The sequence below is a fragment of the Grammomys surdaster genome, unplaced genomic scaffold, assembly GCF_004785775.1.
Source record: "Grammomys surdaster isolate TR1022 unplaced genomic scaffold, NIH_TR_1.0 126612, whole genome shotgun sequence".
NCBI classification, from domain to species: domain Eukaryota; kingdom Metazoa; phylum Chordata; class Mammalia; order Rodentia; family Muridae; genus Grammomys; species Grammomys surdaster.
In genome coordinates, this window is record NW_021621401.1 from 2,375,966 (window position 1) to 2,392,837 (window position 16,872).

The 16,872-nt window shown below is 42.7% G+C and overlaps 1 protein-coding gene across 1 annotated transcript; it reads left to right on the forward strand.

Moving 5' to 3' along the window:
* The first annotated feature begins 5,072 nt into the window (after positions 1–5,072).
* LOC114615129 (olfactory receptor 1361-like) lies at positions 5,073–6,044 on the forward strand. Its single transcript, XM_028760766.1, has one exon. It carries the CDS (start codon positions 5,073–5,075, stop codon positions 6,042–6,044), a length of 972 nt encoding a protein of 323 aa, XP_028616599.1.
* The last annotated feature ends 10,828 nt before the right edge of the window (positions 6,045–16,872 follow it).

Consider the following 16,872-nt stretch of genomic DNA (forward strand, 5'->3'; position numbering starts at 1 on the left):
CAGGATCTCCAAAAATCCTTCCTGCCGCCTCCATCATCCTTGCCACAAAGTCTGAGAACGGCTCATTGTTTCCTTGAATAATTCTTGTCAAGTTTCCTGAAACCTGTCCTTTGTTAGGGAGACTTTTCCATGCTTTTACAGCTGCCTTATTAATTTGCTCATATACCTCTACAGGGTAGGCCGTTTGATTGATAGCCCATTGTCCCTGCCCTGTAAGCATGTCAAAGTTCCATTGTGGATGCCCCTGAGCTAAATTTTGTCTTGCCTGTGAAGCACAGAGTTCTTGAAAAATAGATTTCCAATCTAGATATTGTCCCATAGTCAGGCAAACCTTAACAGTATTATACCAGTCATCTGGTGTCATGGCACTGACCATCAGTCTTTCTATTAATGCCTGAGTAAAAGAGGCATTGATTCCATAAGTCTGTACTGATTCGGCCAGCGCTTTTAATTGTTTTAAATCTAGCTGTGAATGTTGCCTAGCTTGGTTAGCATCTTCCCATACGGGAAAGGCTACTCTTATCTTTTTTCTTTCCTTAGCTGTAATAAGAGAATTGGACGGCAGTCTTTCCTGTCTCTCTTTTGGTTTTTTCTTTTTAACTCTAACTACTTCCTCCAATGGTGGGGCAGATGGGGCATACCCCGGTGCATAAGGCGAATCCGGCCCGTATCTTTCAGACTCATAACGGGCTGCTTCTTTATCTAACTCTGCCTGTTCCTCAAGATCTAACACACTATCAGAGGATGAGGTGTCGGTATCCTCTGTATCTTCTTCATCCCCCGAGGACGTCTCCTCAGAGGTGGAATCATTTAGATTTTGAAACTCAGTTAACACAGGATATAGTTTTCTCTTAGGCTCTTCCTGTTTTTTATGTTCCTTTTTTGTAGCTACTTCGTTTTTAATTTCCTCTTTTTTCTTTTCCTTTTTCTTTATTTTATTTTTAGCGCTCTTATCCTTTTCTGCTTCTGATAGGCTATCCTGGTGTTCTGCTAAAGCTCTTTGTCCCTCTCTTACCTTGTCTTGGCATTTTGCATCCTCTATACAGGCTCTAACCATTTTGTACAGCGGCCATGTGCCTGGTCTTAACTTTCCCTTCTCCTTTTCATTAATCAAGTCGCCGCCGAGCTTGTCCCAGGAGCCCTTTGACAAGGACCCCGTGGAAACAAACCAGGGAGCTACTCGATCCACATCTTGCAGAAAATTACACAACACTTTCTCGGGAACCTTTAAACCGCGCTCGCGCAGCAACGCCTGCGTTGCTGAGAGAAGCGGCTTCATTTGGTGGTTACCCATACTGTTTAGAGGGAACAAACTTGCACAGTTATCTACCTGTGACTTACAGCTCCTGAATACACGGAGGGCAAGTACACTCCTTTCCTTGTGTATGGCAGTTAAAACAGAAGCAGAGCACAAGAACTACCACGGCCCAAACGGGGATAGCAATAGCACAATAGACAGGATCCACCATACCTTGCAGAAAAGCATCTAGACTTCTCGCGGCATCAGTTCTGAACCCTCTGTTGAGCCAACAGGTTCCCTCGAAACTGGATAAAACACTGAGACGTTCGGCTTCGCCCCCGGATTTCCGGCACCAGTTGCGGCGCGCAGCCTCGCCGATAAGGAGGATGCCACACTCAGGATTCTTCTGACAGCAGTTTATTGTTACAGCTCTTTTAGATGGCAGTGAGGCGAGGGACCCCAAGCCCCAAAATCCTGTGGCTTATATAGAGCCTTAGGAGATGTGCCGCACACTCATTGGCTCTTATGATATTGCCAAATTAGCATACTGGTTTTCGCGCTTTGCGCAGGCGCACAATCAAGCAAAGCTCCCAAGAAGAACCAGGAAACAGGAAACCGGGGCCATCTTGCAATGGTGAATGCAGCTCCTGACAATATTTATCCACTGCTAAGTCAAGATTCATTTATTAAAACCTATTTCTGGCAGAACTTTGCAGAAGGCTTAGTGTATAATCATTACCATGCAAGCATGAGGAGAGAGTTCAGATCAGTGAACCAATGTAAAAACCAGGCCAGCACGGGAGCTACCTTGGAGACTCTTTAACAGGGGATCCCTAGTGCAAGGTAGACTAGTGATAATGGTGATTTCTCTGTTCAGCAGAAGTCCTTGCCTAAAAATTTAAGGTGAAGAGCAATTGAAGAAGATACCTGGCATGGTGTTTTGAAGGAAAATGGCTTGCGTGGACTTACTTATATACTCGAATGTGTAGTTCCTAGCTGGTTGATAGCTTAGGAAAGGATTAAGAGGTATGTCCTTGTGTGAGGTGTACTACTGGGGTTGAGCTTTGAGGTTTCAAAAGTCTTCACCAGGTCCAGTGTCTCTCTGTCTCTCTCTTCCAATTTCTGTCTTTCTTTGTGTCACTGTCTCTCTGTCTGTCTCTGTTTCTATGGCTGTCTCTTTCTGTCCTCTCTCCCTCTCCCTCTCCCTCTCCCTCTCCCTCTCCCTCTCCCTCTCCCTCTCCCTCTCCCTCTCCCTCTCCCTCTCCCTCTCCCCCTCCCTCTCTCCCCCCCTCTCTCTTTCTTTATCTCTCTCTCTCCTTTCAGTCTTTGAATTAGGATGTAAAGCTCTCAATTACTGGTCCAGAACCAAGTCTGTCTGCGTTTCAGTATCATGCCCATGAACTAACCTTCTAAAACTGCAAAAGAGGCCCCAATTAAGGGCTTGCTTTTGTAAGAGTTTCTTTGGCCATAGTGTTTCTTCACAGCAATAGAACTGTAACTAGAACACCTGACACCAACTTTGGCCCTCCATATGCATATGAAAGCCCCATATATACACATTACACCATTCCACACATACTTCCCCTATGTATATACATATAAACTTACAAACACAAATATGCATGCACACATATATACATGCATGCACAAATACACAACATACACATAAACACACACACAAGCACATATATGCACAAACAAACATGAATCTTTTCTGATTTAAACTAGGCACAGTTTGCTTCTGTGATGTAAAACTATGAATCTTGATAAAATATGACTAGAAGTATAAAGTCATCAGAAAAAACTCAAATTGAGAAAAAGAAAAAGAGGAGGGCTTTCTTCAAATAATTTCTCCTCATCCTTCTTTTCTTCTTTAGCCCATTTCTCCTTTCTTTCCCCTACTATGAATCTCAGGCAAGTCTCCAAATTATAACACTTCTGCCTCGACTCTCCAGGAATTGCAGCTGTGTGCCATCAATTCTGTTTGTTTGCTTCCTTCTTTAGTCTCTGTCTGCTTTTCAGATAAAAATGGGGGAAGCAGAAAGGGTTAGAGTTACTCACTGTGGTCCATTGCCACAGTGATATAAACAGATGGAACTCCGCCTACTTCCACATGCTCTGGAGGTGTGCATGTGCGTGTGCATGTGCGTGCGTGTGTGTGTGTGTGTGTGTGTGTGTGTGTGTTAGGAACATGTCTTCCCAGTCCCACCACACTGAAAATATGTGGGATAGGGTTCCATTCCCAGAAAGCAGTAACCCATGTGAGTTGGAAAAGGCATCTACTGTAAAGGCCAAGTGTCTCATAGACAGTGCTGTGTAAGACATCTGATCAAACTGTGATCCCAGAGATTGTGAACTGGAAAATTCTGTTTCTGGTTGTGGTGTGGCTCAGCTCCAGAACACACTTTTAGACTTTTTGATTTAGTGTAAACAAGACAAAATAAAATCAACAATATGTCAAGAGCCAGGGCAGGCACCCAGTTGACATGGAGTGAACATACAAAAAAAAAAAAAATCAGGAGGAGCATAGAGAGACACGCAGGAAGCAGAAAGCAGGACATTCAGTTTGAGAAGTTTTAACAGAGAGTGTGGATAAGAGAAAGAAGCTCTATCTTTCTGAAACATCAGCTGAGGAGGAAGGAAGGTCAGCTGTGTGCTTTCTCTGCCTCTCTGAGCTAGTAGAAATGATCATATCAGCTGGTTTCTGAGTCTTCAGTTGGTAAAACTGAACTATTGGGATTTTGTTTCAAAACAACACAGTGCCCCTTTGGTGCTGACCCCCTTTAATTCAAACACTCAGGTAACCAATTCAACTCAGTATATGCCCTTAATTATTCCTGGATCAAACTGAAGATGATATGACTCCTAAAGATGACAGAACATGAAAATGCAAAAATTACATCATACATACAAGAGTGCAAAAATTCTTCTCCACACCAGTAGACAGAGGCTCCGATCATAAAAGTGATTGAGATTTGATGTGGCAAATAATGCTATTTGGGATCTGTGTCTATAAAGGTGGACTCATTTCTGAAGCTTGTACATTTTGAACAAACTATTGTATGTAAACTGTGATAAAATCTTCTGTCATCATCATTAGATCCAAAGGGGCCAAAGATGTAGATGGGAATTTGTCTCTTCTTGTCTCTAATGAGGCTCTGAGGGATTCTGGTCCCAGTGGACAAAGAGACTTCTGTAAATGTCTGCTCTGTGATTGTTCTGAACATCTTTCCTGCTCAGAAGACAAAGAAAACAAACACCTGCTCCTCACTTGCTCAGGGCTTGCCAGTGTTTCCAGACACCACAGACCCTGCAATTAGGTCAAGCTGAAGATCATTGGATAGCAACAACCTCCCTCCAGAGGTAAGGTTACAGTAGTGGGGACATAAACATTTGATTATTCTGAGATGAAATTAGTTTAGAAACCTCCTTTCCACTTCTTCCAGAGGCAAGGAGGCAATTTAGAAGCTCTGAATTCATTGGTTAACACATGAAATGAACACAGGACTAAAAAACCATTCTGATGTTGTTCTGAGCTGTGTTTGAGGTGGAGGGAGAGCTGAGAGGTGTGAGCATGCACACAGGTAGTCTTAGGGGCTGTGTGGACTGAGGGATGCTCAGGTAGGTAATACATCAGGTGTGAGTGTTGGGATGAAGATGTGTAAATGGGGTGGGCATATTCTGTGTTAGCAACTCTATGCATTCATTTGTAAATCCAGATCACCAGTGTCCTATCACATCGTGACCCTGCCTGGCACCCTTATCACAGTGTGACCCTGCCATCAAGGTTTTGACTTTATTGTCTTCTATTCACCTTGGTGGCCTCAGGCTCATGAGCAACACCAACCAGTCTAGTGTCACTGAATTCCTCCTCCTGGGACTCTCCAGGCAGCCCCAGCAGCAGCAGCAGCTCCTCTTCCTGCTCTTCCTCATCATGTACCTGGCCACTGTCCTGGGAAACCTGCTCATCATCCTGGCCATCAGCACAGACTCCTGCCTGCACACCCCCATGTACTTCTTCCTCAGCAACCTGTCCTTTGTGGATGTCTGCTTCTCCTCCACCACTGTCCCCAAGGTACTGGCCAACCACATACTTGGGAGTCAGGCCATTTCCTTCTCTGGGTGTCTCACACAGATGTATTTCCTTTTCATGTTTGTGGACATGGACAATTTCTTGCTGGCTGTGATGGCTTATGACAGATTTGTGGCCATATGCCACCCATTACACTACACAACAAAGATGACCCATCAGCTCTGTATTCTGATGGTGGCTGGATCGTGGGTCACTGCCAATCTGAATGTCCTATTACATACTCTGCTCATAGCTCAACTCTCCTTCTGTGGGGACAACATCATCCCTCATTTCTTCTGTGATGTGACTCCCCTCCTCAGACTCTCCTGCTCAGACACACATCTCAATGAACTAATTATTCATACAGAGGGAGCTGTGGTCATAGTCACCCCGTTTGTCTGCATCCTGGTCTCCTACATCCACATTACCTGTGCTGTCCTGAGAGTCTCTTCCCCAAGGGGAGGATGGAAAGCCTTCTCCACCTGTGGCTCGCACCTGACTGTGGTCTGCCTCTTCTATGGCACCATCATTGCTGTGTATTTCAACCCCTCCTCTTCCCATTCACCTGAGAAGGACACGGCAGCCACTGTGCTCTACACAGTGGTGACTCCCATGGTGAACCCTTTTATCTACAGCCTGAGGAACAGGGACCTTAAAGGGGCTCTACAAAAAGTTGTCCAGGGACACACTTTTTGTCTTCTGAGAAAATATTTGGATCGGCCTTTTTTTTAAAAAAAAAAATCATATTTCAGGGTTCAGCATGATTCAGCAAATGGACTCTAGTAGGCTCAGTCACAAAACAATGTAGTCATTGTTTTTTAGGGGACTCTCATTTACCCGGTGCATGGGTGGATTTGCCAAATGATTATAATTGGTCTTGTGTTGTTTGTTTTTGGGATTCTAGGGATGGAACTCAGCACATGCTATGGAAAGGCTCAACCAGTGATCTGCATTCTGTAGACATTCATATGAACTATAAAATCATTTTGTGTGCAGGTCCAGTTCTTACATTTTGTATGTCAGTCTGTGTCTCCTGTTTCCTGCTCATATGTTTGGCATATGTTTGTTAATGTATAAATAGAAGACAGAGGTCTACCTTTCATATCATGTCTCTTTGTGAGTCAGTGTCCCTTGAGCCTCCCGGCCCTGAGAGGGTAGTGGCAGGGACACAGAGTAGGACTCTGGTGATGGCTTTAAAGTCTGAGGGTCTCAGGGCTTTACAGCTCTCTGACCTGTACTGAAATGCTGATGATAACTTCTAAAAAGTCCTAAAAACTTCTGAGGGTAAAAGACTACAGGCTTAACACCTGTAGCCTAACAGCAGAAGATTAGACAGTGGTCTTTGTTCTATCTCAGCAGGAACTGCTGGGCTCTAACTTATGCCTGCTAGTCTGAGGTCGCAGGAAGTAAAGACACTTAGAGAAGTGATTATAGAGTTTATTAATAAGTGTAAAAGGTTTCCTATGAAAGCTATTTAAGGGTAAAAGTGGAAAGGTCCTAGTGGGGAAAAGGAAAAAATTCTAACAGGGGATAAATTCTAAGGGAAAAAATTTTAGGCAGGGGAAAAGGAAGGGAAGGGACGAATGAACCTTTCTTTGTCTTCAGTACTTATACATCTTCAGAGTACATGGTCACATGTTACAAAGTTCATCACAAGTTCACACCAAAAATCAAGTCATAAATTGAAATAGAAGTTTACAACAGAGAATGTTTACATGCATATCCACTAGGAGTAATTATCTGGCTAAACATCTATCACCTATCTAGCTCCACAAGTTCGCTGAAGGTTTAAAACTGTAACTAAGAATTTAGTGAAGTTTTGTATAGATAAGCCCAGGCAATATTTTATTTTCTGTCCCAGCACCTATAATAAATTGTTAGCTCCCTATTAATGACCTTTGGTTAATTGTTTTACAACCTCTTGGAATGTGCTCTGAGTAGGAGAAAGTCTAGTTACTATCTAAGAGCAATTAACTGATGACACTTGAGAGACTGGCAGAGTTCTCATTGCAGTTTTGACTATCAGAAAGGCAACTGATAGCAGTCCCAGTATAAAAAAGCTTAATAATCATTGATTTAACTTTAGGAATTCTTATAAGATCATCATTAAGACTTAAGAAGTCATCTATTTGTCTATATAGCATCATCAGAAGACAGAACATCTTCATGGATCTGCAGAGATCTGCTCCATAGGGGTATGCTATTGCTTAGTGATTGTTACATATGTTTAATAATAATACTACTACTACTAATAATAATAATAGGAAAAGCATATTAATAGCAGGAATCTTTCCTAAAATAAGTACCTTACAGCCTTGCTAAATAAGGACTCACTTGTCTCAGATTATATAATAATCCAAAGCAAGCCATTTCAGGGTAACCGCCTGCTAATTATTAGCTTATTCCATTATGGCTCCTGACAACAGTGCCTCTCAGGGGACCGTAGGCTCATCAATCAGGTTAGACTGGATGGCCAGTGTACCCCAGGATCTTCTGGTTCTCATCTTCTCAGCCCTGGATTACAAAAGCATTCAACTGAGACCTGCCTTTTCCACTGGTGTCAGGGGCAGCCCTGCTTATACACTGAAGGCCTGAAACCAGCCATAGGCCCAAAAATCAGCAATTGGCCCTACATACATGCCTGCTAGCACAAAGTCTTGGGTCTCTGTGGAAAAACACTGAAACAGATGACTAGAAGCTATTGTAAACAAGCAGCTTTGGTTGAAAATTGCCTGTCTGAATAGTCATAGACCTTGTAGATAGGGAGCCTTGGTGGACGGTACCAATTTAGATAAGGACAAGTGAATCATAGACAGAGTCATAGTGATCTGTCTCCTGAACCTTCACTCAGCTGCTACTCTCTTCTGGAAGATATCTGTACTCCTCCTGAACACTTATGCTCCTGCGTCATCCCCTTCCCCACTTCCTGCCTTTTTTGTGTATATAACCCCTGTGTGAAAAGGTAAAAATGGTGATTTGATCAGACTATAGACAGATCTCCATTCTTTGCGTCTTTGCCTGTCCCTCCCCTCTCTTTCAGGTGACCTCCTCATACCTCTGTTTAATGCCCTGCTGGACCAGGACATTTTGGGGCCCAGCATTGTGGGGCTTGAAGATGAGATGTTCTGCCCCCTGCATTCAGGAGCTCGAGGAGATTGCAAAAGAGAGAACGCCAACTCCCCCAAAGAAGGTAGACCTACCAGGTTTTCGGGAACATTGAGGGTGGCTGCCCGGAGTGCATGGAGGCACTCCCAATCTCGGAGCACTTTTCAGAGTGACTCCCCCAAAGGAGCATCCAAGTGAGCTGTTTCCCCTCTGGAGTTGCTTGAGGGCACTCCCATTTAGAAGGATATCACAGTTCACCCAACTGTGGGACAATCCTTGGCAGGATCGGAGTGGCATCAGCCTTGAGGTAAAAGCACCCCCTGGACAGGCATTTCGTGACACTCAAGGAGTGAGTCACCCTGGGTGCAAAGAATTAGAGTTAATAAAAGACATGGGACAAACCTTCTCTAAACAGTCACTCTTTGTGATATGGCTCAAGGAGCCTATCTTCAGAATGTGAGGAACCAGAGTTAAGAAAAAAGGATCTTTAAAAATTCTTTACTTTTATTAGTGTTGTTTATCCCAAGAGGGGACTATTGATAAAAAAATGTTATACCTCCTAAGGAGGAGATAAGAAGTTAAACCTTGAAAATGAGAGAGAGAAAAAGCAAAAGGAGTTGCCCACTCTCTGGCGTGTTAAAAAAGAAAAACAAAAAGCTTATTACAGAGCCCTCCTGAGAGCAAGATATGATGGGGACGCCCTAGTTCTGCTTTCTCTGTCTATTGTCTGTCATTGGTGCATCAGTATTGTCCATGTGTGTCAATTGTCTGTCTTTGTCTCATTGTTTAAATAATTGTTGTTCTATGTTTCATGTTTAAAAGAAAAACTGGTTAAAACTGCTTGCTCGATTTAGTTTAAAATTTGCTTAGGAGACAGTCTCAGTTTACACAACAAAAACTGATAATTTACCCTGCTCTGTGGCTGGGAGAGGGGCACTGACAGAAAGAACCTTGAAAAAAGTTAACCGTTTTCACAAATTAAACAGGGAGCTTTTGTGGAAATTTACCAGCCTGAGTAGTCATAGACCTTGTAAATAGGTAGCCTTAGCAGATAGTACCAACTTAGATAAGGACATATGAATCATAGACAGAGTCATAGTGATCTGTCCCCTGAACCTTCGATACACTGTTCTGAAAGATATCTGTACTCCCCCTGAACACTTATGGCCCTGTGGTGTCATCCCCTTCCCCACATCCTGCCTTTTTGTGTTTATAACCTGCCCCCAGTAACACACCTCCCACAAGGCCACACCTCTTAATCCTCCCCAAAACAGTCCACCAACAAGGGACTAGACATTCAAGAGTGTGAGCTGATGGGAACCATTCTGACTGGAACCACCACACCAAGTATCTTCCTCAATTGTTCTCCACCTTGCTTTTAGGCAAGGTCTCCTGCTGCAACCAGCGATCATGACTAGTCTAACTAGCTGGCTTGCCCTAGGGATACCCTGGGCATTGGCCTCCCCAGGGTTAAGGTTGCAGGTATCCACCATGCTGGCATGGCATTTACTTTGATCTAGGAATCTGGACTTGCTCCTCATACTTGCATGGTTAACAATTATACACTGTGCCTTCTACAAAGTCCCAATAGGAAGACTTTTTAATAAATGAAGCTTGATTCAGCCATGTGTGAGTATCTGAAAAACAAATTGCACTAACCCTTCCTGAAGTGTACCATTTGGGGATTGGAAGCATTGGGGCAGGGCCAGCAGCTGATGTTACTGGCTGCTGTCTCAGAATGGCAAACGGCAGCACCTAGCATTTAATTCCATTATTCAGATCTGATGATCTTCTGAGGCTGGATTCAAACGCTCTTCAGGAAAACAGAACCAACACCCCAAAGTATATGTTCACACACACACACACACACACACACACACACACACACACACACGATGACGATGGCTTCTGTGATGACAGTCTAGGATACATAGAAAGACCTTGTCTCAAAACATCATAGAATGGACTCTATTAGTGTTTTCCATAGAACAAGTAATAGAGGAGACTAGCCACAGAGACTTCTGCCAGGCAATAGTGAAGCATGACTTCAATCCGTACTAGGGAGGCAAAGGCAGGTGTAAGTCTGAGTCTGAGGCCAGCCTGATCTACAGAGAGTCTCAGGACAGCCAGGACTGCTCAAATAACCCTCTTTAAAGTCAATCAATCAATCAATCAATCAATCAATCAAACAAACAAGTTTTTAGAAAGCAGTAGTTTCTATCCTCTTCTATTCATTGGTCAACTGTGGGTCTTCAGGATGAGAAACCAGCTACCACCTCTCATCCAGGGTCTTAGCATGCAGGGTTAACCTATTGGAGTAGACTGTACAGGAAAGAGTCAGATGTTCAACATGGATTTGAACACTGTAATAGATTCGTTGGGAAGGGTTCATTTCAGCTCACAGTCATTCAAAGTTGTGGTCCATCAATCCACATTGGCAGGGGAAGAAGCCACAGCCGTAGGAGCTTAGGGTAGCGATTCACGTTGCATCCGTTGCATCCGTAGTAAAGAAGCAGAGAGCAGAGATTCCAAACTGCTGTTCTTTCCCCGTGGACATGGTCTGGGATCCCAGTCGTAGACTGGCGCCACACAGAGGTACCTCAGGATGGTTTCCAGACAGTTCCCTAAAGGCATGCTTAGAGACTCATCTCTAGATGGATTTTGTCAAGCTGACGTTTGTCATCACCGCGATGGGATTTTCTTGTTGCTCTGTGGAGCTCTCTTCAATTAAGCTGTCATATTGTCATATGTAAGTGAACTTGCTTCAGAGCTGGGTGTTTCGTTTTGAGACAGGCTCTCTCTTTGTAGCCCTGGGTGTCCTGGAACTCACTGTTTAGACCAGGCTGGCCTTCAATGCACAGAAATCCTCTACCTTCTGATATTTTGGAGCCTTTTTAAAAACTGTTAATCCCACCGGCCTGTTCCTGTTTTTAACTATTTTTAAATAGTTTTGTAGCTGTTTTAGTCTTTAGTCCTGCAAGCCTCTACCTCTCTTCTTATTCTCCATTAACACTCATTTCCCAGTTCTTTCACGTGTGCCACACACCCTTGTGACCTCCACCCAAAAGAAAATGGAAAATTAGACCCCCCGAAATGAAGTCTAATTTGTTTATCTACATACTCAGTGGAGCATGGTCAAACTCTCACTGGCCTGTCCCTTAAATAGAATGGAATCATTCCCCTCTGCAACTCCACCAGAAGCAGTCAACTGTGGAAAGGTTACTTCATTATCTTTACCACTTTTTATTTTTGCTTTCTTTTTTTTATTGGATATTTTCTTTATTTACATTTCAAATGTTATCCCCTTTCCAGGTTTGCCCTTCGGAAACCCCTATACCATCCCACCTCCCCCTGCCTCTATGAGGGTGCTCCCCCACCTATCCACCACTCCTGCCTTCCAGCCCTGGCATTCCTCTACACTGTGGCATCGAACCCCTCAGGCCCAAGGGCTGCTCCTCTCACTGATGTCCAACAAGGCAATCCTCTGCTACTTATGTGGCCGGAGACATGGGTCCCTCCATGTGTACTCTTTGGTTGGTGGTCCAGTCCCCAGGAGTTCTGGAGGTCTAGCCTGTTGACACTGTTATTCACCCCCCCTGCCATGGGGCTGCAAACCCTCTCAGCTCCTTCAGTCACTTCATCAGCTCCTCCATCAGAGACCCTGTGCTGAGTCCAATGGTTGGCTTCAAGCATCTGCCTCTGTATTTGTCAGGCTCTGACAGAGCCTCTCAGGAGACAGCCATATCAGACTTTCATCAGCAAGCACTTCCCGGCATCCTCAATATCGTCCAGGTTTGACAACTGTATATGGGATGGATCCCCAGGTGGGGTAGTCTCTGGATGGCCTTTCTTTCAGTTTCTGCTCCATACTTTGTCTCCCCATTTCCTCCTGTGATTATTTTGATCCTCTTTCTAAGAAGGACTGAAGGCACCCACACTTTGATCTTCCTTTTTCTCCAGTTTCATATGGTCTGTGAACTGTATCTTGGGTATTGTGAGTGTTTGGGCTAATATCCAATTATCAGTGATTGTATACCATGTGTATTCTTTTGTGATTGGGTTACCTCACACAGGATGATATTTTCTAGTTCCATCCATTTGCCTGCGAATTTCATGAAGTCATTGTTTTTAATAGCTGAGTAGTACTCCATTGTGTAAATGTACCACATTTTCTGTATCCATTCCTCGGTTGAGGGACATCTGGGTTGTTTCTAGCTTCTGGCTATTATAAATATGACTGCTATGAACATAGTGGAACATGTGCCCTTACTACGTGTTGGAGCTTCTTCTGGTTATATGCTGAGGAGTGGTGTAGCTGGGTCCTCAGGTAGTATTATGTCTAATTATCTGAAGAACAGCCAGACTGATTTCCAGTGGTTGTACCAATTTGCAATCTCAACAGCAATGGAGGAGTGTTCCTTTTTCTCCACATCCTCACCAACATTTGCTGTCACCTTAGTTTTTGACCTTAGCCATTCTGACTGGTGAGAAGTGGATTCTCAGGGTCATTTTGATTTGCATTTCCCTGATGACTAAGGATGTTGAACATTTCTTTAGGTGCTTCTCTACCATTTGAGACTCCTCAGTTGAGAATTCTTTGTTTAGCTCTGTTCCCCAATTTTTTTATTGGGTATTTTATTTACATTTCAGATGTTCTCCCCTTACCCCATTTCCCCCTTCCCACCCAGGAACCCCTTATCCCATCCCTCCTCCTCCTGATTCTATGAGGATATGCCCCCACCTACCCCCCAACTCCCACCTTCCCACCCTCGAATTCTCCCTCACACGGAGTCCAGCCTTCATGGGACCAAGGATCTCCTCTTCCACCTATACCTGACAGAATCATCCTCCCTTGCATATATAGCTGGAGCCATGGGTCCCTCCATAAGTGCTCCCAGGATGGCAGTTTAGTCCCTGGGGGCTCTAGTTAATTGGTATTGTTGCTCTCCTCATGGGGTCGCAAACCCTTTCAACTCTTTCAGTCTTCACTCTAACTCTTCAATTGGTTACCCCATGATCAGCTCAATGGTTAGCTGTGAGCATCTGCCTCTGAATATGTAAAACTCTTGCAGACCTCAAAGGAGACAGCCATGTCAGGCCCCTGTCAGCATGTACTTCCTGACATCCACATCAGCATCTACCTTTGGTGACTGCACATGGAATGGATACCCAGGTGGGATGGTCTCCAGATAGCCCCTCCTTCAGTTTCTGTCCTACTCTTTGTCTCCATATTTGCTCCCTTGAGTATTTTGTTACTTCTTCTAAGAAGGACCGAAGCACCCTGACTTGGTCTTTCTTCTTCATGAGCTTCATGTGGTCTGTGAGTTGAATCTTGGATATTTCAAGCTTCTCGGCTAAAATCCAATAATCAGTGAGTAAATACCATGTGTGTTCTTATGTGATTTGGTTACCTCACTCAGGATGATATTTTCTAGTTTCATCCATTTACCTAAGAATTTCTCAAATTCATTGTTTTTAATAGCTGAGTAATATTCCATTGTGTAAATGTACTACATTTTTTGTACCCATTCCTCATTTGAAGGACATCTGGGTTCTTTCCAGCTTCTGGCTATTATAAATAAAGCTGCTATGAACATAGTTGAGCATATGTCCTTGTTATATGTTAGAGAATCTTCTGGGTATATGCCCAGGAGTGGTATAGCTGGGTCCTCAGGTAATGCTATTTCTAATTTTCTGAGGAACTGCCAGACTGATTTCCAAAGTGGTTGCACCATCTTGCAGTCCCACCAACAATGGAGGAGTGTTCCTCTTTCTCCACACCCTCACCAGGATCTACTATCACCTGAGTTTTTGATCTTAGCATTCTGACTGGTGTGAGGTGGAATCTCAGGGTTGTTTTGATTTGCATTTTCCTGATGACTAAGGATGCTGAACATTTCTTTAAGTGCTTCTCGGCCATTCACGTTTTCTCAGTTGAGAATTCTTTGTTTAGCTCTACATCCCATTTTTAAAATCGGGTTATTTGGTTGTCTAGAGTCTAATTTCTTGAGTTCTTTGTATATATTGGATATTAGCCCTCTATCAGATGTGGGTTTGGTAAAGATCTTTTCCCAATCTGTTGGTTGTCATTTTGTCTTATTGACAGTGTCCTTTGCCTTACAGAAACTTTGCAATTTTATGAAGTCCCATTTGTCAATTCTTGATCTTAGAGCATAAGCCATTGGTGTTCTGCTCAGGAACTTTTCCCCTGTGCCTTGGTATTTGAGGGTCTTCCCCATCTTCTCTTCTATTGTGTCTCATTTCATGTGGAGGTCCTTTATCCACTTGGACTTTAGCTTTGTAAAAGTAGATAAGAATGGATCGATTTGTATTCTTCTACATGTTGTCCTCCAGTCGAACCAGCACCATTTGTTGAAAATGCTGTCCTTTTTCCACTGAATGGTTTTAGCTCCTTTGTCAAAAATCAAATGACCATAGGTGTGTGGGTTCATTTCTGTGTCTTCAATTCTATTCCATTGATCTTCCTGCCTGTCTCTGTACCAATACCATGCAGTTTTTTTTTATCACTATTGCTCTGTAGTACAGCTTGAGGACAGGGATGGTGATTCCACCAGAAGTTCTTTTATTGTTGAGAATAGTTTTTGCTATCATTGGTTTTTTGTTATTCCAAATAAATTTGAGAATTTCTCTTTTTAACTCTGTGAAGAATTGAGTTGGGATTTTATTGGGTATTGCATTGAATCTGTAGATTGTTTTTGGCAAGATGGCCATTTTTACTATATTAATCCTGCCAATCCATGAGCATGGGAGATCTTTCCATCTTCTGAGATCTTCAATTTCTTTCTTCAAAAACTTGAAGTTCTTGTCATATAGATCTTTCATTTGCTTGGTCAGATTCACACCAAGGTATTTTATATTATTTGTGACTATTGTGAAGGGTGTCATTTCCCTAATTTCTTTTCAGTCTGTTTATCTTTCATGTAGAGGAAGGCTACTGATTTGTTTGAGTTGATTTTATAACCCACCACTTTGCTGAAGTTGTTTATCAGGTTTAGGAGTTCTCTGGTGGAAGTTCTGGGGTCACTTAAGTATACTATCATGTCATCTGCAAATAGCGATATTTTGACTTCTTCCTTTCCTATTTGTATCCCTTTGACTTCTTTTTGTTGTCTGACTAGGACTTCCAGTACTATATTGAATAGATGGGGGAGAGTGGGCAGCCTTGTCTAGTCCCTTTTCTTAGTGGGATTGCTTCAAGTTTCTCTCCATTTAGTTTGATGTTGGCTACTGGTTTGCTGTATATTGCTTTTACTATGTTTAGGTAGGGGCCTTGAATTCCTGATCTTTCCAAGACTTTTATCATGAAGTGATGATGAATTTTGTCAAATGCTTTCTCAGCATCTCGTGAGATGTTCATGTGGTTTTTTTCTTTGAGTTTGTTTATATAGTGAATTACATTGATAGATTTCCGAATATTGAACCATCCCTGCATTCCTTGAATAAAGCCCACTTGATCATGATGGATGATTGTTTTGATGTGTTCTTGGATTTGGTTTGCTAGAATTTTATTGAGTATTTTTGCATCAATGTTCATAAGGGAGATTGGTCTGAAGTTCTCTTTCTTTGTTGAGTCTTTGTGAGGTTTAGGTATGAGTGTGATTATAGCTTCATAGAACGAATTGGGTAGGGTTCCTTCCGTTTCTATTTTGTAGAACAGTTTGAAGAGAATTGGTATTAGGTCTTCCTTGAAGGTCTGATAGAATTCTTCACTAAAACCATCTGGTCCTGGGCTTTTTTTAGTGGGGAGACTTTTAATGACTTCTGCTATTTCTTCAGGGGTTGTGGGACTGTTTAGATGGTTTATCTGCTCCTGATTTAACTTTGGTACCTGGTATCTGCTAGAAAATTGTCCATTTCATCAAGATTTTCCAGTTTTTTGAGTATAAGCCTTTGTAGTAGGATCTGATGATTTTTTGAATTTCTTCAGTTTCTGTTGTTATGTCTCCCTTTTCAGTTCTGATTTTATTAATTTGGATGCTGTCTCTGTGCCCTCTTTTTAATATGGCTAACGGTTTATCTATCCTGTTGATTTTCTCAAAGAACCAATTCCTGGTTTTGTTGATATTTTTTATAGTTCTTTTTGTTTCTACTTGGTTGATTTCAGCCCCGAGTTTGATTATTTTCTGCCTTCTACTCCTCTTGGGTGTATTTGCTTCTTTTTGTTCTAGAGCTTTCAGGTGTGCTGTCAAGTTGTTAATGTATGCTTTCTCCAATTTCTTTTTGTAGGCACTTAGAGCTATGAGTTTTCCTCTTAGCACTGCCTTCATGGAGTCCCACAAGTTTTGTTATGATATTTCCTCATTTTCATTAAATTCTAAAAAGTCTTTAATTTCTTTCTTTATTTCTTCCTTGACTAAGTTATCATTGAGTAGAGCATTGTTCAGTTTCCACATGCATGTGGGTTTTCCATTGGTTTTGTCATTATTAAAGACCA

Bases quoted from the DNA above. Each gene is read 5' to 3' on its own strand.
- LOC114615129 (XM_028760766.1), top strand. From the start codon at position 5,073: ATGAGCAACACCAACCAGTCTAGTGTCACTGAATTCCTCCTCCTGGGA.